The 24975-nt window shown below is 41.1% G+C and overlaps 1 protein-coding gene across 1 annotated transcript in view; it reads left to right on the top strand.

The window, feature by feature from the left end:
• LOC126281956 (nuclear cap-binding protein subunit 1) overlaps nt 1–24975 on the top strand; it is a 186743-nt gene that overhangs the window by 68403 nt on the left and 93365 nt on the right. The window contains exon 9 of the mRNA XM_049981328.1: nt 11431–11498. Coding sequence (XP_049837285.1) covers nt 11431–11498 — 68 coding nt within the window. The remainder of the gene's footprint in view (nt 1–11430; nt 11499–24975) is intronic.

Below are 24975 nucleotides of genomic sequence, written 5' to 3'. Positions count from 1 at the left end.
CAATTGACAGGAATTGGGGAAAGAAGTACAGTAGAAGTAGAATGGGTAGCTCTGAGGGATGAAGTAGTAAAGGCAGCAGAGGATCAAGTAGGTAAAAAGACGAGGGCTGCTAGAAATCCTTGGGTAACAGAAGAAATATTGAATTTAATTGATGAAAGGAGAAAATATAAAAATGCAGTAAATGAAGCAGGCAAAAAGGAATACAAACGTCTCAAAAATGAGCTCGACAGGAAGTGCAAAATGGCTAAGCAGGCATGGCTAGAGGACAGATGTAAGGATGTAGAGGCTTATCTCACTACGGGCAAGACAGATACTGGCCTACAGGAAAATTAAAGAGACCTTTGGAGAAAAGAGTGCCACTTGTATGAATATCAAGAGCTCAGATGGAAACCCAGTTCTAAGCAAAGAAAGGAAAGCAGAAAAGTGGAAGGAGTATATAGAGGGTCTGTATACGGGCGATGTACTTGGGGACAATATTGTGGAAATGGAAGAGGATGTAGATGAAGATGAAATGGGAGATATTATACTGCGTGAAGAGTTTGACAGTGCTTTGAAAGACCTAACTCGAAACAAGGCCCCGGGAGTAGACAACATTCCATTAGAACTACTGACGGCCTTGGGAGAGTCAGTCCTCACAAAACTCTACCATCTGGTGAGCAAGATGTATGAGACAGGCGAAATTCCCTCAGACTTCAAGAAGAATATAGTAATTCCAATCCCAAAGAAAGCAGATGTTGACAGATGTGAAAATTACCCAACTATCAGTTTAATAAGTCACAGCTGCAAAATATTAATGCAAATTCTTTACAGATGAATGGAAAAACTGGTAAAGCCGACTTCGAGGAAGATCAGTTTGGATTCTGTAGAAATGTTGGAACACGTGAGGCAAAACTAACCTTACGACTTATTTTAGAAGAAAGATTAAGGAAAGGCCAACCTACGTTTCTAGCATTTGTAGACTTGGAGAAAGCTTTTGACAATGTTGACTGGAATACTCTCTTTCACATTCTAAAGGTTGGCAGGGGTAAAATACAGGGAGCGAAAGGCTATTTACAATTTGTACAGAAACCAGATGGCAATTATAAGAGTCGAGGGGCATGAAAGTGAAGCAGTGGTTGGGAAGGGAGTGATACAGGATTGTAGCCTCTCCCCAATGTTGTTCAATCTGTATATTGAGCAAGCAGTAAAGGAAATAAAAGAAAAATCTGGTGTAGGTATTAAAACCCATGGAGAAGAAATGAAAACTTTGAGGTTTGCCGATGACATTGTAATTCTGTCAGAGACAGCAAAGGACTTGGAAGAGCAGTTGAACTGAATGGACAGTGTCTTGAAAGGAAGATATAAGATGAACACCAACAAAAGCAAAACAAGGATATTGGAATGTATTCGAATTAAATCGGGTGCTGCTGAGGGAATTAGATTAGGAAATGAGACACTGAAAGTAGTAAAGGAGTTTTGCTATTTGAGGAGCAAAGTAACCGATGATGGTCAAAGTAGAGAGGATATAAAATGTAGACTAGCAATGGCAAGGAAAGCGTTTCTGAAGAAGAGAAGTTGGTTAACATCGAGTATAGATTTAAGTGTCAGGAAGTCGTTTCAAAAAGTATTTGTTTGGAGTGCAGTCATGTATGGAAGCGAGACATGGACGATAAATAGTTTGGACAAGAAGAGAATAGAAGCTTTTGAAATGTGGTGCTACAGAAGAATGCAGAAGAGTAGATGGGTAGATCACATAACTAATGAGGAGGTACTGAATAGAATTGGGGAGAAGAGTAGTTTGTGGCACAACTTGACAAGAAGAAGGGACCGGTTGGTAGGACATGTTCTGAGGCATCAAGGGATTACAAATTTAGCATTGGTATGCAGTGTCGAGGTTAAAAATCGTAGAGGGAGACCAAGAGATGAATACACTAAGCACATTCAGAAGGATGTAGGTTGCAGTAAGTACTGGGAGATGAAGAAGCTTGCACAGGATAGAGTAGCATGGAGAGCTGCATCAAACCAGTCTCAGGACTGAAGACAACAATAACAACAACAACAACAGGTAGCCTGTGATGACATATTCTTCATACAAGATATTTAAATAAGTAGATTTTCCATACACACTTTTAACGCATTCAGCAAAATGATTTCTTTTTAATCATATCATTTTTTAAATATTTCTTTCATATTGTATTATAAGCTCATTGTTACTGCAGATGAGTGTTCATGATGTTGTAGTTGATGGATTTGTTTTATCAGACAGTCACTCTTAGATCAGATTGTTGTGACTCACCGATCTTTCAAAGTGCCAACGCGCAGTTACGCACCTCCTCTACATGTGGGGCTGTCTGCCAGGCATGCAGCAGCAGCGCCAGCCAGCGGCCGATAGACTCAGATTCAGTTATGATTTGACTGTTAAAGTGTACACACGTACTACCCTGTGACTTTCATGTATTGCGTCTTCCTTGAAATGTATTTGTTCAACTTGAAGTTATTACAATTAGCGACAAGAATGGGGTTTTTCTTTTCCATCGTTGACCCACATGTTTTCATGGCTACTTTAGAGCAACTATTGCAAGGCCTCTTAGAACAGCAAACACTTCTCACAAATGCGATTCGTGATTTTGTCGCGGCATCAAATGCGGGGCGTCTCTCATCGTTGTCTCTACCTACTTTTCCTCCTTACGATGAGATAGCAAAAGACTGGTCTGATTACGAAAAATGTCTTCGGCAGCACTTCTTAGCATTTCATGTCGCAGACGAACAAACATGTAAGTCATTTCCTTTCATGGATTTCACCTCAAATGTATCGAATGGTGTTGCAATTGGTTCCTTTGAAAGATCCTGCGTCTTTGTCCTTTGCTGAAGGGTGCTCACCTCTGTCTGTCTATTTTCAAAAGCAAACGCATGTGTTAGCCTCTCGTGTTTTCTTTTATCATTGTCAAAAACAACCACATCAATCCTATCACCCTTGGGCTGCTGAACTTCAGGGTCTCGGTTGATAGTGTCAATTATTTACTGAAGTACACAAAGAATCCTACGCCGATTCCATGGTACAGGATGCTGTTATCCGATCTGTGCTCGACAAAGAAGTTAGACAACGTGCCCTTCAGTTGGCAAATCCAACTCTGGATGACGTCCTATCAGTTGCTAAGTCTTTTGAAATTTCTCGTGCCGCAAATAGAGGCATGGGGCGACGTCGGGGAAATACAACCTCTGTGCGAGGTTGACGAAGCATGTGGCATGTCCCTGCTGGCCGACGTGGCCGCAGTACGCTCCCAAGCGCAGCTTCGGCCTAACTGTATACAAACCTCTAAGAAACTGCAGCAAAACCCACGGCAACTTCCTTCATGTCCGCGGTGTTTTACGAAACATTCACGGGAAGATTGTCCACAACATTGGGCCGTGTGTCACAAATGCAAAAAAAAAAAAAAAAAAGGGTCATGTGTCATCCGTTTGCAAATTCGACCGCATACATGATGTTCATGAACATGATGCTGATTCTGATTCTGTGTTGTCTGTCGATTGTACTACTTCCATTTCTGGGAACCTATTCCTCACTGTCCAGATACATGGTCGAGATGTTCGCATGCAGCTGGATACTGGTTCTGCTGCCACTATCATCAATTCTCAGGCGTATCTTCGGTTGGGTTCTCCAATCCTGTCACCTGTCACTAGGCAATTACGGCCTTACAATAAACAGAAGATTTCTCTCTTGGGACAATTTGATGCTGAGGTATCCTACAAATCTGTCTTTCGCACTGTTTCCATATTTGTGGTTGATCATAGTTACGCGGAGAATCTTTTTGGTTTCAATGCATTTCACGTTCTTGGGTTCTCCATAGATGACTCTGTAAATATCGTCTCTGATGCTATTCCTTGTGCTCAATTGGATTCCTTGTCAATGACATTTTCGTCCCTTTTTTCTCCTGTGTTAGGCCGTGCAAACGACTTTGAAGCTCATATCATTCTCAAACCCACTGCTCGGCCTAAGTTTTTTCGGGCTCGGCCCATTCCTGTGGCCCTTCGTGACCAGGTCAAACGGGAGCTGGATCGTCTCACTGCTTCAGGGGACTTGCTTCCTGTCACTTCCAGTGAGTGGTCCTCTCCTGTTGTTGTCGTTGCTAAGCCAAATGGTGATATTAGTCTCTGTGGCGATTTCAAAGCCACTGTAAATGCTCAATACCTTATCGACACTTTCCCTATGCCTTGACCTGAAGAATTGTTCACTAAACTTGCTGGAGGCCAGTGTTTTTCTAAACTTGACCTGTCAGAAGCTTATCATTAACTTCCTCACGACACTGCTTCCCAGCAGTTTCTGGTCCTTAACGCTCCTGTCGGCCTCTGTCAATACCGATTGCCATTCAGGGTTGCCAACACCCCTGCTCTCTTTCAGCGATTCTTGGAACAATTGTTGCTCGCTGTCCCTGGGTGTATAAATTACCCGGACGACATTGTTGTCACTGGCTCCACCACTGACGAATATCTTCAAAATCTCCACACACTTTTTCATGTCTTACAGACTGCCGCTCTTAAGTGTAATCTTCAGAAATCAAAATTTTTTCAGGCATCTATCACGTACTTGGGGTTTCAACTCTCTCGGGACGGTATTCGTCCGCTTCAGCAAACTGTCGCTGCGATCGATGCCCTTCCTCGCCCTACATCTGTTAAGAAACTGCAGGCCTTCTTGGGGAAAATAGCATACTATCGCAAGTTTTTACTGTCTGCTGATTCGGTGGCTTAGCCGTTGCATCGCCTGCTGCATAAAAACGTGCCTTTTCACTGGTCCGCGTCATGGGGTGCAGCTTTCCAGAAATTGAAGACTCTGCTGAAACAGGCCCCGTGCATGGCTACTTATCAACATGGCCAACATCTTGTTCTTGCCACGGATGCCTCTCAATACGGGGCGGTGCCGTCCTAGTGCACCGTTTTTCTGACGGTTCTGAATAACCCATTGCTTGTGCCTCCAAAATGCTCATGGATGCCCAACAAAAGTATTCTCAAATTGAAAAAGAAGCTTTGGCCATTATTTATGCTCTTCATAAGTTTGGTGTTTTTCTCTATGGATCCAAATTTCATCTTGTTACGGATCACAAACCATTTGTTTCCTTGTTTCATCCATCAACATCACTTCCCAAAAAGGCTGCACACCGCCTCCAGCGTTGGGCTCTTTACTTGTCTCATTTCAATTATGAGATTCATTTCCGGCCGACGGCTCAACGTGCGACTGCTGATGCACTGTCTCGCCTTCCCGTGGATCTTGATCTGGCATTCGGTAGGGACAAACTTTTGTGTTTCCACCTGGATGTTGCCGAGCAGCAGGTGGTGGATGGGTTCCCCATCACTGGGGACCGGTTCGCGGCTGCTACGGGTTCTGACCCTAACCTCTCCCGGGTTTTACACTGTATTCAGAAGGGTTTGCCAGATCGTCCATCTGCTAAGACTTCTGATCTGTTGCAGGACTACTACGCTTTGCATTATCGCATCACGGCTAGGGATGGTGTTATTCTCCTTTCCATCGAAAATGCTTTGCCGCATGTTGTGGTACCTGCATCTTTGCGCCTCCTTCACCAATGGCACTGGGGTGTCTCTCGCACAAAATCTCTGGCACGCTGTCATGTGTACTGGCCCGGCATCGACACTGAAATCGCACACATGGTCACTGCCTTCGGCCCTTGTGTGTCACAGGCCGCCGTCCCGAAGTCATCTTTGTCACCGTGGCCTTCGCCTGAGAAGCCCTGGGAGAGTATTCGTGCTGACTTTGCGGGACCTTTTTTAGTTACTTATTGGCTTCTCATTATTGACACCTACTCTAACTTTCCTTTCATTGTCTGTTGCAAGTCGCCTACCACCACAGCAACCACCAATGCTCTAGCTCGCATTTTCTCTTTGGAAGGCCTTCCCTCTACTCTTGTAGCTGATAATGGTCCGCAATTTGCCTCTTCCGATTTTGCGGATTTTTGTGCCCATCACAGCGTCGTGCGTGTCACAGCCCCTCTGTTCCATCCACAGCCAAACGGTGATGCTGAACGACTGGTCCGCACATTTAAGGCTCAGATGAGAAAACTCCTGACTTCTTCTGCTAATGATACCCTACTCCAATTTCTGGCTTCTTACCGTTTCACCCCCACGGGTGACCACAGCCCGGCTGAGCTCTTACACGGCCGACAGCCCCGCACGCTACTTTATCTTCTGCGGCCTTCCACCTCACGGCCGCGGGTGCCTTCAATTGGCCGGTTCACCGCCGAACACCTTGTATAGGTACGGGGATATGGCAGGTTGCCAAAATGGAGTCGTGGCCACATCATACGACACCGTGGCCACCGCCTGTATGAAATCCAGACGGACACGGGTGTTGCAGTACATCATTCGGACCAGCTTCAGCCTCGAGTGCCGGCAATGCAGGAACCAGGTGACCGTCATCTGTCGGAGCAACTCTACTCGCCTCCTTCTCCTACGGACGCGGACACATCACCTGTGTCTCCTGTTATAACAACCAGACTTGCCGCAACGGGCAGATTGGTGCACAGAGCCCCAGCAGATTCGACCTCCAGGTCCCCCGTCATCTCGACCTGTTATCATCGGGGACACTTCCGTCCATACGAGAAGCCTCCTCCTCGAGACTTACGGCCAGTTAAACAACACCTATGGACGTTAGCAATCTACAGGCCACCTCCATCGAGACCTGTGCAAAAGTTTCAAAGGGGGGAAAAGTGTTGTGACTCGCCGATCTTTCAAAGTGCCGCCCCGCAGTTACGCGCGTCCTCTACATGCGGCGCTGTGTGCCAGCCATGCAGGGGCAGCACCTCCACCACCTAAGCGGCCAGCCAGTCAATGGCCACTAGACTTGGACTCGGTTATGATTTGACTGTTAAAGTGTACACACGTCTTACTCTGTTTACGTGATCTGTGACTTTCGTGTATTGCGTCTTCCTTGAAAAATATTTGATCAACTTGAAGTTATTACACAGATACTTCTGTCTCAAATGGTACTAAGGTACAAGATGTTTATAAATAATTATCATAAACTCATAGTAAACATTTTAAAAAAAATTTTACTTAATGAAATTATGATTTCTGTGGTCGAGACTTGTTCTTATTTTGCACTAGTGTGCTGTTTTGTATTCTGCTTCTTGCTCCAGTTAATTTTTTAACTACTGGCTTAGTCTTGAATTTGGAGTTTCATAGGTAGTTAATATAAAATATTTCATGAGGGTATATCCTTTCATATTAAATTTAATAATTGTGTGTACTACACACAGAATGTTCATGTATAAGTACAGTGTTTTGGGAGTATTTTACAATGTATAGTGTTTTTCAGTATATTTTCAAAAGCACCTCATAACCCTCTTCATCTGATGCTGTAATGGTCTGAGATAATCATACATGTTGATACATGATTCTTTATAAATGTTTAAATGTTAAAATTACTTTACAAGGGCCGAATGTCACAGCAATTCTGACCGAAATATTGTTGCAGTCAGTAATACTGCAATGTGACTACAGTACATCATAGTATTGTGGTGCAGCATAGCAAGACTGCTAGTGGGCCAAACTGTTGCAGAGAGTTGTTGAGATGTGCCCAATGTGATGTTGGTGTTATCCACCAACATTCTGTATGGCCAGGCCATAGTCATCTCTATTCTTGATTCTAAGTGCTTCTCTCCCACTCTCAGCCATGCTTCCTCTTTGTCATACAGACAGCGCTACATGCCGAGTCACTTAATTGTCTCCAGTTTGTAAGTCGTGTGTGTGTGTGTGTGTGTGTGTGTGTGTGTGTGTGTGTAGAGGCACTTGATTTGTTTGTTGCCTGCAAGAATATAGACATGGAGAAATGAGGGATATGTTAAGTTTGTAAATGTGATTGTTCATCTATTGCCAGGGCTGTGGAATATAGGAAGTAATAATACAAAGACTGCAATCTGAAATAGGGCATTCTTACTGATAATATTTTAACATAAGCATTTGATTAGTATTTCAAACTGCCTTAACGAATTCCTTAAGTCTTTCACAAAAGTGTTGTGAACATCTGGCACAAAGAGGAATATTGATGAAAGTACACTTTTTTAAAGGTACGTTAAACTCCTGTATGAATTTTTGTATTATAACTTATTTCAGTACACACAGTCGTGATCACATTTAAGTTGTTTATTTTTATTTTCAGATGACCGGCTTCCATATTTTAAGGGATCATATTCAGATCTTACATTCTGTGAAGAAGAATAAAACATAATGCTACAGTTACAGTCGAATAACACACTAAATGAAAATAATGTAGTGCAGAATGCAACTGGTATGCATTTGATGACCCTAGGAGCCATTGGCATGGAGCAGGTCCATCTGTGCTGGTGTGGAGAACGCTGGCTTGTGGTGAACATATGGGTTGGCTGCCAGTAGTTAAATAGCAGAAACCATGCCCTTTGTTTCTAGCATAATGTCGTTGGTAGCTATTGTTTGTGAGACTTGATTGCATTGTGCAAAAACATGTATTAGGCGTAAAATTATGAGGAGCTTGGGTCTTGAGAAAACAACAAAGGATATTTTGATGTTGTAAAGAAGAAGATACATTATAAAAAGTGACAAAATATAGAAATACTGACTATCCAGTGACAGTGCTCATTTACATGTGGGCTGTCCTCTGCAGAGCCTTCTGGTAAACATAAATGTAAATGAGGCAGAGATTGACAGTTTGTATGTTTATGTTTACCAGAAGGCCCTCTAGAGGGCAGCTGACATTTAAATGAGCACTGTCATTGAGTAGTGACTGTTTCTTTATTACACCGCTTTTTATAACATAGGTTCTTCTTTATAACGCCAAAATATCCTTTGTTGTTTTCTCAATGATCAAACTCCTAATAATTATACTTTTAGTACACATTCTTCACACAATGTAATAAAGTCTCACAGCCATTGGCTACCAATGACTTCATGCTAAAGACTATGGGCATAGCTGTTTAACTGCCGGCAGCTGAGTCGTATTTAGCAGTGTTCTCCACACCTGCACAGATGCACCTGCTCCACGCCAATGATTCCTGTGGTCATCGAGGATACAGTAATTGAGTTTTGTACTATATTATTTTATTTTAGTATCTTTTTCAAATGTTAACTGTCGTATCATGTTTTATTCCTCTTCACAGAATGTAAGATTGGAAGATGATCTTTTAGAAGATCGAAACCGGTCATCTGAAAATAAAAATAAATGACTTAAATGCAATCATTACTGTGTATATTTAAATAAGTTCTGTATGAATCAGCAGTAGTCAAAAACAAGTGTGAGTGCCAATCTGGTCGTCAACTGGTTTACAATCTTTCTCGTATTGGTATAGTTCTTGTCAGAGCTATTGCTTTCGTAATATAAGCATTCATTATTTAACTTGAAAATACCTTTTTGTTTGGTGCAGTATATTTTTGTTCCAGACCCATGTCACCTTTTAAAAGTATCTCCAGTGGATTTTTCACAAAAATACAGTTCTGGTTTACTTGTACTTCTACATTTGAAACAATTCGCACCATTAATGTTAGTACATTTACTCATATGTCTTGTCAAAATCTGCATTTCCTCAGGCCGGAGGGGGCACTTTCACTACACTTATGAAAAACGGCAGTGTTGTGGAAGTGTACCCTCCAACTTATGATCACTTGAGAGGAAGCACACATTTTAGCAGGTCATATGAGCACAGTTACTGAGTAACTATAAGAACTACAAATGACTCTCCAGCATTGGTCATATAAATTTGAATTTTTTGATTTTTTGAAGTTTTTGTTATTGTTATTATTATTATTATTATTATTATTATTATTATTATTATTATCAATTTTAATCACAGAGTGGTCAGCTTCAATCCAAGACTAAGTCCAGTGGACTCGTAATAACCATGCACAAAATATAACTTCAAACATGATGTTCATAGCGAAGGACCTATGTTTGAAGTTATATTTTGTATACGGGTATATGAGTCCATTGGACTTAGTCTTGCACTGAAGATGATTATTAAGTGATTGTAGTCAATATGCAATAATAATAATAATAATAATAATAATAATAATAATGGTTTCAAATTTATACAACCAATCCTGGAGTTTCTCTTGTTTGCAATACTTGTTGTGTGTGGTGCACAAATTTTCTAATGGAATCCAACCTCAGGGTGAGAACAGTTTTGTATCTATAAGTATAAGGAAATCAGAACTCTATTTTCCAGAAAAAATCCACTGAATATGCTTATAATATAAAAGATGAAACATATATGGAACACACAGATATTGCACTAAGAAAAAGGATTTTCAAGATAAAAAAATGTGTATTGATATACTGGCTGTGAAAGATGATCACACAAACAAAATTGTAATTTGCAACTGTGTTTCGACATTCTGAAAGAGAAAGAAGTGAGTTTGCTTACTTGGGAGAAAAAAAAAAGAAAATCCCACACTTCCATGAAGCCTGATTTCTAATTTCATGCTGACTTTTTTCATTGTGGAATGCAAGAGTAAGGAGTTATACTCATGTTTAGTATCTCACCTTTGTCCATTTCTTAGCAATATTGTTGCCTGTGTAAACACGTCTGGTCCAGAAATGTATTGTTGTTGATGTGGTCTTCAGTTCTGAGACTGGTTTGATGCTGCTCTCCATGCTACTCTATCCTGTGCAAGCTTCTTCATCCCCAGTACCTACTGCAACCTACATCCTTCTGAATCTGTTTAGTGTATTCATCTCTTGGTCTCCCTCTACGATTTTTACCCTCCACGCTGCCCTCCAATACTAAATTGGTGATCCCTTGATGCCTCAGAACATGTCCTACCAACCGATCCCTTCTTCTGGTCAAGTTGTACCACAAACTTCTCTTCTCCCCAGTCCTATTAAATACCTCCTCATTAGTTATGTGATCTACCCATCTAATCTTCAGGATTCTTCTGTAGCACCACATTTCAAAAGCTTCTATTCTCTTCTTGTCTAAGCTATTTATCGTCCATGTTTCACTTCCATATATGGCTACACTCCATACAAATACTTTCAGAAACGACTTCCTGAGACTTAAATCTACACTCAATGTTAACAAATTTACTACCAATATTATCAGGCAACGATGGCCAGAAATATTGCCGAACATGGGCTATAATTTGTGACTGGCAATGTTCCAGGTCAACCTTTACTGGGTTGTATTGTCAGCAGTATGTAGTTTCTATGGCCTATGTAAACTTACCTTTACCATACATTTCACACATTTCTGCATAATTATGTCTGAATATTTAGCTGCACACTTTTGCTCCCTCACTCACTTCTAAAGTCTTCATAGATGATTATCATTATTACATGATCTCCTAATATCTATTTACTCTGTAATGTCATCTCAGAATAGAATATGATATTTCAGTAGATTCTAGAATATGACATGTTGTTTAATATGTGACATATTATCAGCACCATTCTTATTGAACTTTGTTCTCTTTCAGGTGCTGGCTCAAGCAACAGAAATTCTTTTTATGAGAATTGACACAATGAATGTCTCATGCTTTGACAGGTAAGATGCTGGTCACTTTACAAAATCCTTTTTGTAAACAGAAACATGGAAGGAATTTATGAATTAATATGCGTACACTAATTTAAGTAATTGTGCTGATAAAAATTTATCATAAGATCATTCATTGTAAAGGTTTTAACACTCACCAGGTTACTATGTGTCAATAACATATTAAATCTAATCTGGGCATAGTATTGAGAGCACTTCTGTTTGAATCCAGTTGATGTTGGAATCACAGAAACATGCAAAAAATGCTATTTCAGTTTTTTAAAATACCTTTGAGCTTGTCTGCCTTAAAAAGACATAAAAAGTAATTTTATAAAAAAATAAGAGTATGGTTGAACAGTTAGGTGCATTCTACTATTCTGAACGGAGCATGGGGATGCCCATCAGTGCTCTTCACAGGAAACTTGAGTTGAAAAGCAGTGTGCCACCTGCACCAATCATCTAAACATAGAGTAAAACTCATCCATTCTTGCCACATTAAAGAAATATCTAGGAACACTATTAAGGACTGAAACTTCGTGGCAGATTAAAACTGTGTGGCGGGCCGAGACTCAAACTCGCGACCTTTGCCTTTCGCGGGCAAGTGCTCTACCATCTGAGCTACCCAAGCACGACTTACGCCCCATCCTCACAGCTTTACTTCCACCAGTACCTCATCTCCTACCTTCCAAACTTTACAGAAGCTCTCCTGCGAATCTTGCAGGACTAGCACCTGTGAAAGAAAGGACATTGCGGAGACACGGCTTAGCCACAGCCTGGGGGATGTTTCCAGAATGAGATTTTCACTCTGCCTGCAAAAGGCAAAGGTCCTAAGTTCGAGTCTCAGCCCAGCAGACAGTTTTAATCTGCCAGGAAGTTTCATATCAGCGCACACTCTGCTGCAGTGTGAAAATCTCATTGAGGAAACATCCCCCAGGCTGTGGCTAAGCCACGTCTCTGCAATATCGTTTCTTTCAGGAGTGCTAGTCCTGCAAGTTTTGCAGGAGAGCTTCTGTAAAGTTTGGAAGGTAGGAGACGAGATACTGGCGGAAGTAAAGCTGTGAGGACAGGGCGTGAGTCGTGCTTGGGTAGCTCAGGTGGTAGAGCTCTTGCCCACGAAAGGCAAAGGTCCTGAGTTCGAGTCTCAGCCTGGCACACTTTTAAATCTGCCAGGATGTGTGTGTGTGTGTGTGTGTGTGTGTGTGTGTGTGTGTGTGTGTGTGTGTGTGTGTGTGTGTGTGTGTGTGTGTTTTAAAATCATTGAAAAGGATCCATAAAAAAGGGAGTAAATATTATCTCAGTAAAGTTTCTTTCAGTCTGATGAAAGTGAACCTTCATCAAAGGTAAAACACACTCTTAATTGGGACTAGAACCTGAATCCCTGTCTTTCTTTTTAGTGGTCTTGACACGCGAATTCTTGCAGTAAACACCATGGACGAATTCAGAGATACAGTACAACTAGTCACCTGTTCACGTAGTTTGTCCTCCTAATGATGCAGAACCACCACAAAAGAAAAGGAGAGAGAGTGGTGCTAAGTTGAAGCATATGTAATGCTCAAGGAAGTATAGTGATTTGTTTTACATCCTGATCCAACACTCAGTTTGTTAAGTTTCACAATTGCTCATTTCAGTAAGATTTTCACTACAAAATAAGAAATTTTATTCTGGAACGAAGCCACATGTTTTGTTCAGTTATCCTTAGAAAATCAACTGTCAGTAAGTTTCTGTACAGGGTGATTTTTTTTTTCCACTGTGTACAGACTCTAGGGATTGATCACTGAGAGGATACAGAACAAAAAAGTTCTATAGAACTTATGTCCGGAACGTGTGGCTTCCATGCTAGAGACCATTTATTCGATCATATTTTGTTACAGAGTCTGTGGTCTAATACGTGCTGTACTGTGCAGCCAGAGTTACAGTATGTGTTGAAAATGGTTTCCATGTCTGGAACGGGCTCTGCATACACAATACTTTTGAGATGGCCCCATAACCAGAAATCGCATGGGTTGAGATCTGATGAACAAGAAGGCCATGCAACTGGTCCGTCTCATCTGATCCATCGGCCAGGGAAGACACGATTGAGATGTGTCTGGACATTAATGGCACCATCATGTAGCAGTCACGTATCCCTTCAAGTCATCAGTGGCACTTCTTCCAGCAGGGGAGGCAAAGTCATCAGCAAGAAATGCCAATAGTTCCGGGCTGTTAGGCAAAGTGGAAGGAAGACTGGTCCCCAAAATACGGATGCCAATTATCCCAGCCCAAACATTCCGGTTGAACTGATGCTGACGATTCGCTGTTATCGTATCATAGGGGTTCTGCATACTAACCCACAGATGATGCTTATGAAAGTTGAAGATATCACTCCATGTAAAGGCGGCCTCATCTGTGATTATGATGGATAATACAAAGCCTGGAATCATGGTTGCCTGGTTCCTGATACGGGAAGTCTGTCGCTAGTAAGCACTGCACACACTATAAGTGATAAGGGTAGTAACAATTGTCATGGAGAATGTTCCACACAATCTGCGGGCTTACCTTGTACTGGTGGGCCAGCTGCTCGGTACTAACATGGTTGTTGCCTTCCACGGTGTTAATCATATTTCCCTCCAAATCTGGTGTTGGAACATTTTGAGTACCTCCTTTATGATCTGCTACTTCCTGAAACAACCCTGTCTCAGACAAATGGCGAAACGTTGAATGCTGTGGCTGAAGTTAAAATCTTCTGGGTTATTAGGCCGCGTCATGTTTCTTCTAAAATGTTCGACGTTTCGACCCCTCTGCTAGGATCTTCCTCAGGATCTTTAGCTGTCCACTACTGATAGAACACTGTCAGAGACGAGTGCCACGTTCACTTATAAAGGGGGAATTTTCTGGCGTTCATGCTGGAGAAGTGGTTGTTGTAGTTGTTGTTGTTGTCTTCAGTCCTGAGACTGGTTTGATGCAGCTCTCCATGCTACTCTGTCTTGTGCAAGCTTCTTCATCTCCCAGTAGCTACTGCAACCTCCATCCTTCTGAATCTGCTTAGTGTATTCTTCTCTTGGGCTCCCTCTACGATTTTTACCATCCACGCTGTCCTCCAATGCTAAATTTGTGATCCCTTGATGCCTCATAACATGTCCTACCAACCGATCCCTTCTTCTAGTCAAGTTGTGCCACAAACTTCTCTTCTCCCCAATCCTATTCAATACCTCCTCATTAGTTATGTGATCTATCCACCTTATCTTCACCATTCTTCTGTAACAGCACATTTCGAAAGCTTCTATTCTCTTCTTGTCCAAACTATCTATCGTCCATGTTTCACTTCCATACATGGCTACACTCCATACACATACTTTCAGAAACGACTTCCTGATACATAAATCTATACTCGATGTTAACAAATTTCTCTTCTTCAGAAACGCTTTCCTTGCCATTGCCAATCTACTTTTTATATCCTCTCTACTTCGACCATCATCAGTTATTTTGCTCCCCAAATAGCAAAACTCCTTTACTTCTTTAAGTGTCTCATTTCCTAATCTAATTCCCTCAGCATCACGCGATTTAGTTTGACTACATTCCATTATCCTCGTTTTGCTTTTGTTGATGTTCATCTTGTATCCTCCTTTCAAGACACTGTCCATTGTGTTCAACTGCTCTTCCAGGTTCTTTGCTGTCTCTGACAGAATTACAATGTCATCGGCAAACCTCAAAGTTTTTACTTCTTCTCCATGAATTTTAATACCTACTCCGAATTTTTCTTTTGTTTCCTTCACTGCTTGCTCAATATACAGATTGAATAACATCAGTGAGAGGCTACAACCCTGTCTCACTCCTTTCCCAACCACTGCTTCCCTTTCATGCCCCTCGACTCTTATAATTGCCATCTGGTTTCTGTACAAATTGTAAATAGCCTTTCGCTCCCGGTACTTTACCCCTGCCACCTTCAGAATTTGAAAGAGTATTCCAGTCAACATTGTCAGAAGCTTTCTCCAAGTCTACAAATGCTAGAAACATAAGTTTCCCTTTTCTTAATCTTTCTTTTAAGATAAGTCATAGGGTCAGTATTGCCTCACGTGTTCCAACATTTCTACGGAATCCAAACTGATCCTCCTCGAGGTCTGCATCTACCAGTTTTTCCATTCGTCTGTAAAGAATTCGCGTTAGTATTTTGCAGCTGTGACTTACGAAACTGATAGTTCGCTAATTTTCACATCTGTCAGCACTTGCTTTCTTTGGGATTGGAATTATTATATTCTTCTTGAAGTTTGAGGGTATTTCGCCTGTCTCATACATCTTGCTCACCAGCTGGTAGAGTTTTGTCATGACTGGCTCTCCCAAGGTCGTCAGTGGTTACAATGGAATGTTGTCTACTCCGGGGGCCTTGTTTCTACTCAGGTCTTTCAGTGCTCTGTCAAACTCTTCACGCAGTATCATATCTCCCATTTCATCTTCATCTTCATCTACATCCTCTTCCCTCTCAGTAATACTGTCCTCAAGTACATTGCCCTTGTGTAAACCCTCTATATACTCCTTCCACTTTTCTGCTTTCCCTTCTTTGCTTAGAACTGGGTTGCCATCTGAGCTCTTGACATTCATACAAGTGGTTCTCTTCTCTCCAAAGGTCTCTTTAATTTTCCTGTAAGCAGTATCTATCTTACCCCTAGTGAGATAAACTTCTATATCCTTACATTTGTCCTCTAGCCATCCCTGCTTAGCCATTTTGCACTTCCTGTCGATCTCATTTTTGAGACGTTTGTATTCCTTTTTGCCTGCTTCATTTACTGCATTTTTATATTTTCTCCTTTCATCAATTAAATTCAATATTTCTTCTGTTACCCAAGGATTTCTAGCAGCCCTCGTCTTTTTATCTACTTGATCCTCTGCTGCCTTCACTACTTCATCCCTCAGAGCTATCCATTCTTCTTCTACTGTATTTCTTTCCCCCATTCTTGTCAGATGTTGCCTTATGCTCTCCTTGAAACTCTGTACAACCTCTGGTGTAGTCAGTTTATCCGGATCCCATCTCCTTAAATTCCCACATTTTTGCAGTTTCTTCAGTTTTAATCTACAGTTCATAACCAATAGATTGTGGTCAGAGTCCACATCTGCCCCTGGAAATGTCCTACAATTTAAAACCTGATTCCTAAATCTCTGTCTTACCATTATATAATCTATCTGATACCTTTTAGTATCTCCGGGATTCTTCCATGTATACAACCTTCTTTTATGATTCTTGAACCAAGTGTAAGCTATGATTAAGTTATGCTCTGTGCAAAATTCTACCAGACGGCTTCCTCTTTCATTTCTTAGCCCCAATCCATATTCACCCACTATGTTTCCTTCTCTCCCTTTCCCTACTGACGAATTCCAGTCACCCATGACTATTAAATTTTCGTCTCCCTTCACTACCTGAATAATTTCTTTTATCTCATCATACATTTCATCAATTTCTTCATCATCTGCAGAGCTAGTTGGCATATAAACTTGTACTAATGTAGTAGGCATGGGCTTTGTGTCTATCTTGGCCACAATAATGCGTTCACCATGCTGTTTGTAGTAGCTTACCCGCACTCCAATTTTTTTATTCATTATTAAACCTACTCCTGCATTACCCCTATTTGATTTTGTATTTATAACCCTGTATTCACCTGACCAAAAGTCTAGTTCCTCCTGCCACCGAACTTCACTAATTCCTACTATATCTAACTTTAACCTATCCATTTCCCTTTTTAAATTTTCTAACCTACCTGCCCGATTAAGGGACCTTGACATTCCACGCTCCGATCCGTAGAACGCCAGTTTTCTTTCTCCTGATAACGGCGTCCTCCTGAGTAGTCCCCACCCGGAGATCCGAATGGGAGACTATTTTACCTCCAGAATATTTTACCCAAGAGGACTCCATCATCATTTAATCATACAGTAAAGCTGCGTGTCCTCGGGAAAAATTACGGCTGTAGTTTCCCCTTGCTTTCAGCCATTCGCAGTACCAGCACAGCAAGGCCGTTTTGGTTAACGTTGCAAGGCCAGATCAGTCAATCATCCAGACTGTTGCCCCTGCAACTACTGAAAAGGCTGCTGCCCCTCTTCAGGAACCACATGTTTGTCTGGCCTCTCAACAGATACCCCTCCGTTGTGGTTGCACCTACGGTACGGCCATCTGTATCGCTGAGGCACGCAAGCCTCCCCACCAACGGCAAGGTCCATGGTTCATGGGGGGAGGGAAGTGATAGTATTGGTTAAAATTCATATGGCTACCACTGGTGGGCCATAGTCGTAGGCTAATACAGAAGGAGGGGCGTTCGTAGCTTATCTCCTGTGGATACCATTGGATAGAAAGGCACTATTCCACACTATGCTGGAGAAGGGTTAGTGGTTGAAATCCCTGCTACCACTATTGGCTGGTCGTCAAGATTCGAATCGGACAGAGCAAGAGAGTGGGAATGTTTACCCAAAATATTATTGTCTGCCGAGGTTACTTGCAGCGCGTTGTTTATGCTGCTACCACACCGCACCCACGTATTTACTTCCTTGATGGTGGGAAGCCACGATGCCAGAAGCCTATAGCAACCTCTCTATTGAAATTAGATGCATTCTTAGAAATTTCAAAATGCTTCGTGGACCTTTCTTCTATAAATGTTTGTTTCTTTAGCCAGTACACATACGTTATTAAAATCAATGTCAGAGCCACAGTTCTCGTGATGTTCCGCTACTGCCAATTTTGCACTTTGTTGTAGTAGCATGTGCTGTTCGTCTTCCTTAATGTGTTCTTTAACAGTTCTTCCTGTTTCGCCTATATACACTTTCCGCAGCCACATGACACTTGATAGACGCCTGCTTTGTGGAGGTAATCAGGTGCATCCATTTTCCATCGGAAAAAGTCTTTTATTTTGTTTTGACTAAAGAAAAATGTCTGAATACCATTTTTCTCTGGACTCGTATTCGGGAGAACAGCGGTTCAATCCCGTCTCCGGCCATCTTGGTTTAGGTTTTCCGTGATTTCCCTAAATCGTTTCAGGCAAATGCTGGGATGGTTCCCTTGAAAGGGCATGGCCAATTTCCTTCCGAATCCCTCCCTACCCCGAGGTTGCGCTCCGTCTCTAATGACCTCGTTGTCAACGGGATGTTAAACACTAAGCACCACCACCATTTTTCTTTAAAATTCTGCTTATGCGGTCAGTGACCCCAGAAACAAACGGCAATCTGACGGAGTAAGAAGGCAGTTCCTCATCATTCTTATTAGTGGTATAAATATTCCGCCTAAAAGCCCTGTCGATTGAATAACTATCATATCCATTTGCCTTGAATGTCCTCTTTTAAAAATTCAACTCTGATTCAAAGTTGTCGGGCAAGGCACGTGAAGGCAGAGTGTTGAGTACTGCTTGTTTCTGGGCTGGGTGGTGGTGGGAAATGGCATCTAAGTACCTGTTTGTGTTAGTTGGCTTTCTGTACACTCTTAGACCTAGATTGTTATCAGATCTTCTGTATACCAGCACTTCTAGGAACGGGAGTTCGACCTCACTCTCAACCTCCAAGGTGAATTTGATTGAATGCTGTGGTTGTGGTTGTTGTCGATGGGGATATGTCTCCTGATACAACCTTGCTGCTCGCCGCCCACTGCCATTTGCCTTTCTGTGAGTAAACACCATGTCAGCAAGCTCTCGATTTGAATACAGAACCATTGTGTCCTGTATCACAACCACTACAAGGTGAGTCAGCAAGAGAAGTGAATCAGGCACACCATTACCATTTACTTTGGCAAGTCAGGGCGCTAGGGCATGACATATGAGGACCAGTACCACCCTTTAGGAGGAAACCATGCATTCTGTAATTGTGGCTGCATGGTACAGCGCATATTAGACTGCCATCTGTGTAACGAAGTGTGATTGAATAAATGGTCTCTAGCATGGAAGCCATATATTTCCGGACATAAGTTCATTAGATCTTATTTGTTCTGTATCCTCTTACTGATCAATCCCTAGAGTTTGTACATGTTGGAAAAAAATTACCCTGTATGAACTGAAATTTCTTTGATTTTACTATTAAGCTTCTTTCATGAGATATATGTGGGTTGAAGTGAACACTGCTAACTTTTGGAACGTGTACTGTAGAAATTCCTCTGTTGTAACCTGTGCCTCTGTAGGTGACTAGTCATCTCTGTGACAGACAGCTGTTATTTTATCTTCTGTATCTGTATTAATTGTAAATTACTCTGTGATCAAAAGTATCTGGGACACCTGGCTGAAAATGACATAAAAGTTTGTCGCACCCTCCATTGGTAATGTTGGAATTCAATATGGTGTTGGCTCACCTGTAGCCTTGATGACAGCTTCCACTCTCGAAGGCATACGTTCAGTCAGGTGCTGGAAGGTTTCTTGGGAAATGGCAGCCCATTCTTCACTGAGTGCTGCACCGAGGAGAGCTACCGATGTTGGTCGGTGAGGCCTGGCACGAAGTTGGCTTCCAAAACATCCCAAAGATGTTCCATAGGAACAGGTCAGGACCCTTTGCAGGCCGTGCATTATGAACAGGTGCTTGTGTTGGAAGATGCAATCGCCATCCCCGAATTGCTCTTCAAATGTAGGAAGCAAGAAGGTGCTTTGAACATCAATGTAGGCCTGTACTGTGATAGTTCCACGCAAAACAACAAGGAGTACAAGCCCCCCTCCATCAACAACACGACCACACCATAACATCACCGCCTCTGAATTTTACTGTTGGCACAACACGCTGGCAGATGACGTTCACCGGGCATTCGCCATACCTACACCCTGCCATTGTTTACCATGATTTGTCACTCCATACAACGTTTTTCCACTGTTCTATCGACCAGTATTTACACTCCTTACATATAGCCAGGCATCATTTGGCATTTACTGGCATTATGTGTGGCTTATGAGCAGGCGCTCGACCATGAAATCCAAGTTTTCTCACCTCCCGCCTAACTGTCATAGTACTTGCACTGGATTCTGATGCAGTTTGGTATTCCTGTGTTAGGGTCTGGATAGATGTCCACCTATTACACAGTATGACCCTCTTCAACTGTTGGTAGTCTCTGTCAGTCAGCAGATGAGGTTGACCTGTACTCTTTTGTGCTGTACATGTCCCTTCACGTTTCCACTTCACTATCACATCGGAAACAGTGGACCTGGGGATGTTTAGGAGTGTGGAAATCTTGCGTACAGGCGTATGACACAAGTGACACTCGATCACCTGACCACATTTGAAGTCTGCGAGTTTCGCAGAGTACCCCATTCTGCTCTCTCACCATGTCTAATGACTACTGAGGTCGCTGATACGGAGTACCTGGCAGTAGGTGGCAATAAAATACACCTAACATGAAAAACATATGTTTTTGGGGGTGTCCAGATACTTTTGATCACATAGTGTAGTATTAATCATACAATTAAAGAGACAATACTAATAAGCAGTTCTCAAGAATGCCTCCGATGAAGGATTTTTGAGATTCCTACTTTTGTGGCTGGATTACATTTCCATGGAATACCTTCATTGACTCTCAAGCTGGTATCTGCTTTTCCTGCAGATACTTTTGTGAGTTATTTGCACATTAAATATCTCCAGATCTAATCTCTTAGATGGTTTACTGCTTCCATTGATATACTAGCACTAGTCTAATCAAACAAGACTGATACTTTTTGCACAGTTATATCAACGTGTCACCTACATTTGGCAGGGTCAAGTACCAGTCTGTGCACAGAGTGGTGATCCTTTGCAGGTGCCCCCCCCCCCCCCTGCATTTTGTTGCAATTTACTGGCATTATTACTTCTGTATTCGGTACACAGAAGCATTGTTCACTAATATTCTTATGGACCTGCTGACATTACACTCCAGATCGTGAACAGTAATGTCATAGAAGACTTCCTACCTTCAGATCTGATAATTTATTTCTCCCCATTAAGAGCAATGTATATTGATTCCTCCTTGTTGAAAAGTCCTCAGTCATTTCACAGTACTTGTCCAATATTTCATAGGATTTGATTCTGTTCATCAAGTGTCATTGTGGATCTCAGTGGAATGTTTTAAAAAAAAACAAGAAATGTGAAAGGATACAGTTATCTACTGTATACTGATCTTGTGGGCAAACCATATGAGCTTAATTTCATTGTAGTGGAAACTTTTGGTGTGCAAATAACTCATAAGACACCAGTATAGAGTGTGTTTCATATTTCTAAACGAATGTACTTCAGTAGTATTTCTTTATGATTATTCTTTGCTGACCAAGAACCTAGGAGATACCTGCATTTTTCTTGTCTCTGAGAATGTGTCGTTACTCACAGTAAAGTGGTGCTAAAGGGAAGTAAACTGTTTTGAACTATGAGTGTAGACTTCAATGGATATTCTGCTATGCCTGTTGAGCATTTTTATCTAATTTCCAATTCTCCAAGTTGTCCTTTTAGCACCCATGTGATGCTTAGTGGTTAGCAAGAGAAACTTAGCGTAATCTTAAGAGAAGTGATTGATTAGAGCTTGGAATTAGCCCTTGGTGTTTCCTGTTACTTTTAGTTGTAAAGAAAACTGTACGTTAAATAAAAAAAAATATGGGGAAGTTTGATTTTAATATTCCAGTAACATTTTTGTTCTTGTAATGACTTCTAGTTTGCCCTTTTACTTAGTATTCCTTTTTTGATATGAAAGCATTGATAATGTAAATCAAGACACTGAAATATTAGCTTTGTAATTAAAACTATATGGACTGCATAAATTTACTACCAACTCAGATGATAAGTGACAAAACTATTAGACAACATGAAACAAATGGAATAGAATCAACTGCAGTTTCTTCTCACTTTTTGTGGAAGTACTTGACTTCTGATATTTTCAGTGTTGTTCTGCAACAAGAAAATGGTTGACAGGGGCAAATTGTTGGTCTCTAAGGAATCTACTTACCCGGTGGTCGAAAATGGCTAAAAATGGTCTATCAAAATCTTTCTCTAACTTGTGAGTAGTGTGTTAAGGCATAATATTGATTCCATGAATGGCTAACAAACACTAGTCCAGTGTGTAATTTTTAGTTTGCATTGTTATAGCTATTATGGAAATGAAAGAGTAAGGTTTGTGGAAACTTAGGCCACACCCTACACACGCAGCAGAAGCGATTGACAGAGTGTAACATGTGGATACACAGCCTTCCAGCTATGAGCAGTAGCATGAGGCAAAATGCCCTGGTGTCCTGCATGTGAGTGACGATCTCTTGCTACAAGATGGCTGTTTCTGTAAAATGGTGCCTGTAAATCATGCAATGTTGTAGCTTGAGAATGAGGCAACAAAATTAGGTTTACTTGGGTAAATAAGGCAATAAAGGAGCGGTGTGTCCAGTTCACAAACGGAGGAATCTTCATGGAGAATTTCATAACTTATATCATCAACTACGAAGACCACCAGACAGATTCTTCAAATATACGTGAATGAGCAGAAATGCATTCCACTATCTCATCAATGAATTAAAGACAAGTGTTTCTTATGTGGTCAAGAACTTCCAACAGCCAATAAGTGAAGAAGAGTGACTGACTAATATAAATACAGAAAAATGAGCAGCTTTCAGAATGAGGTGTTGGTTGCATAACGGCAGCATCATTGGCTGGTAATTTTGCTCGTCATGGGTTTATCTCCGGCTACTTCTTATATTTTGACTGACCCAACTACAAATCTATCACCTGTTCTATGTACTAAGTTTTATCTATACTCTTTACACTGCATCTCGAAGTATATTTTTAAGGTCTTCCCAAAGTGCTTGATCTTTAAGTGTAGACACCCCTATCACAGTACATCACCCACAGTAAATTCTTAAAAGAAAAAAAAAAAAAAAAGAAAAAGAAAACACCACACATTGAACAGCCATGAAATTGTACTGACATTTGATTGTTGGGAATGTAACAGTCATTGTGAATCCCAAGTGTTTCCATTAACCTAAATAGTCTGCATTAATGAAACACACAAAATTTCTGAAAACGAAATGTATGAAATAAAATAGATTAAATAGATTAGAGCAAAATTTTTGCTATTCGTAATTTAGAGCATCACTCAAAGGCATGTCAATTGTTTCTCTGATCTCTGTTGTTTCTTTTAGACACATCATTTCACTTAATATTTGACTGATTTTTTTTTTTTTTTTTTTTTTTTTTTTTTTTTTTTTTTTTTTTTTTTTTTAATTTTCAAGGCATGCTCTTAGTGACACATAATTTACCTTTGTAGCATCTTCTATTCATGAATTGTCATAAATTTAATACTTGATTGGAAGGAAGCCTTTTTGACAGTTAAATATCACACCAGTGTATCTTGCGTGCAAAATAGCCAGGCCTTGAAGAGATGGACTTTCAGCGCTTCATTTACGTAACTGGTAGCAACTATTCATGAAATATTTCAATTTTCCGTCAGACCTCTAATTAAGGTTTCCTTAATTACCCTGTTTACTTTCAAGGCCTTTGCCTGCCGCCCCCCTTTCCTCCTGCCCCGTCCTCCCAAACGGTAGAGCTCTCTCTGTCACTTTGATACCCCTTTACCAATTTCTCACTCGTCTTTTGGCTATAAGAATCCGACAGATACCCATTATGCATAGTTTATAGGGAGTCTTGTTTTCCCTCCACTCAAAAATTGAACAAAAACATTTCGAGACTTATTCATACAACAAATATGTCCTCTTTTCATGCTGTCATGTGCAGAAATCCTCACATTGATATCTGAACTGTTTATGAAACATGACGAGTTTTATGACCACACAATTTGTTATGCACAGGGTGTGCTGCGTGTGACCCATTTGCCACATTTACAATCCAAAACCTCAATAACTAAGAGAGATACCAATCTGTTCTCAACTGTAAATACAGTTTCAATATCTTGACTGCATTTCATATACAGGTATTTGTGACATAAAATGAACTATATGCAAAATGTGCGCACTACATATTTTCCTCTGTAGACTCAAAAGTTATGTGCAGTCATTTACTCAGATTTGTGCAGCATAGTAACTATGACAAATAACAAAAAGTAATTCAGTTATTTATTGAGCAAAAATATCAATCTGTAAGGCGGGAAATAATCAATTTTTTTCACTTAATAATTTTCTTAAAATCAAATGATAAGTATTTCATAGCAGATAGTGCATCCGCTCTGGCACTTTGCGGAGCAGACCATATCTGTTGCTTTCACTGTCAGGTGGAGTGCAGTGACAAGATTCAACTATATTTGAATTCACACTTCGCAAGTTGTAGCAGAGTACAAGCAGCACCACGGCTGTCGCTCACCTGGGAAACCTCTATATCTATGATTGTGGTTGTGTTTCATTGCCTGAAGCAGTTGTACACTCTTGGTTGCTTCTGTCGCTTATGTAGGATGCAGCATTACAATAATCTAGAGACTACTACTCTCAAAGGTTGTAGAGGGGGAACTGCTAAGTTGAACATACTCCTCATACAGACAGATTACTATTAAAAGTTTCATTATAAGGTTGTATCATTCATTCTATTCAGATTTTTCATAAATAAAAACTGCCTT

This window comes from Schistocerca gregaria, chromosome 7 (assembly GCF_023897955.1).
Source record: "Schistocerca gregaria isolate iqSchGreg1 chromosome 7, iqSchGreg1.2, whole genome shotgun sequence".
NCBI classification, from domain to species: domain Eukaryota; kingdom Metazoa; phylum Arthropoda; class Insecta; order Orthoptera; family Acrididae; genus Schistocerca; species Schistocerca gregaria.
This window is presented reverse-complemented; position numbering and strand designations above follow the sequence as displayed.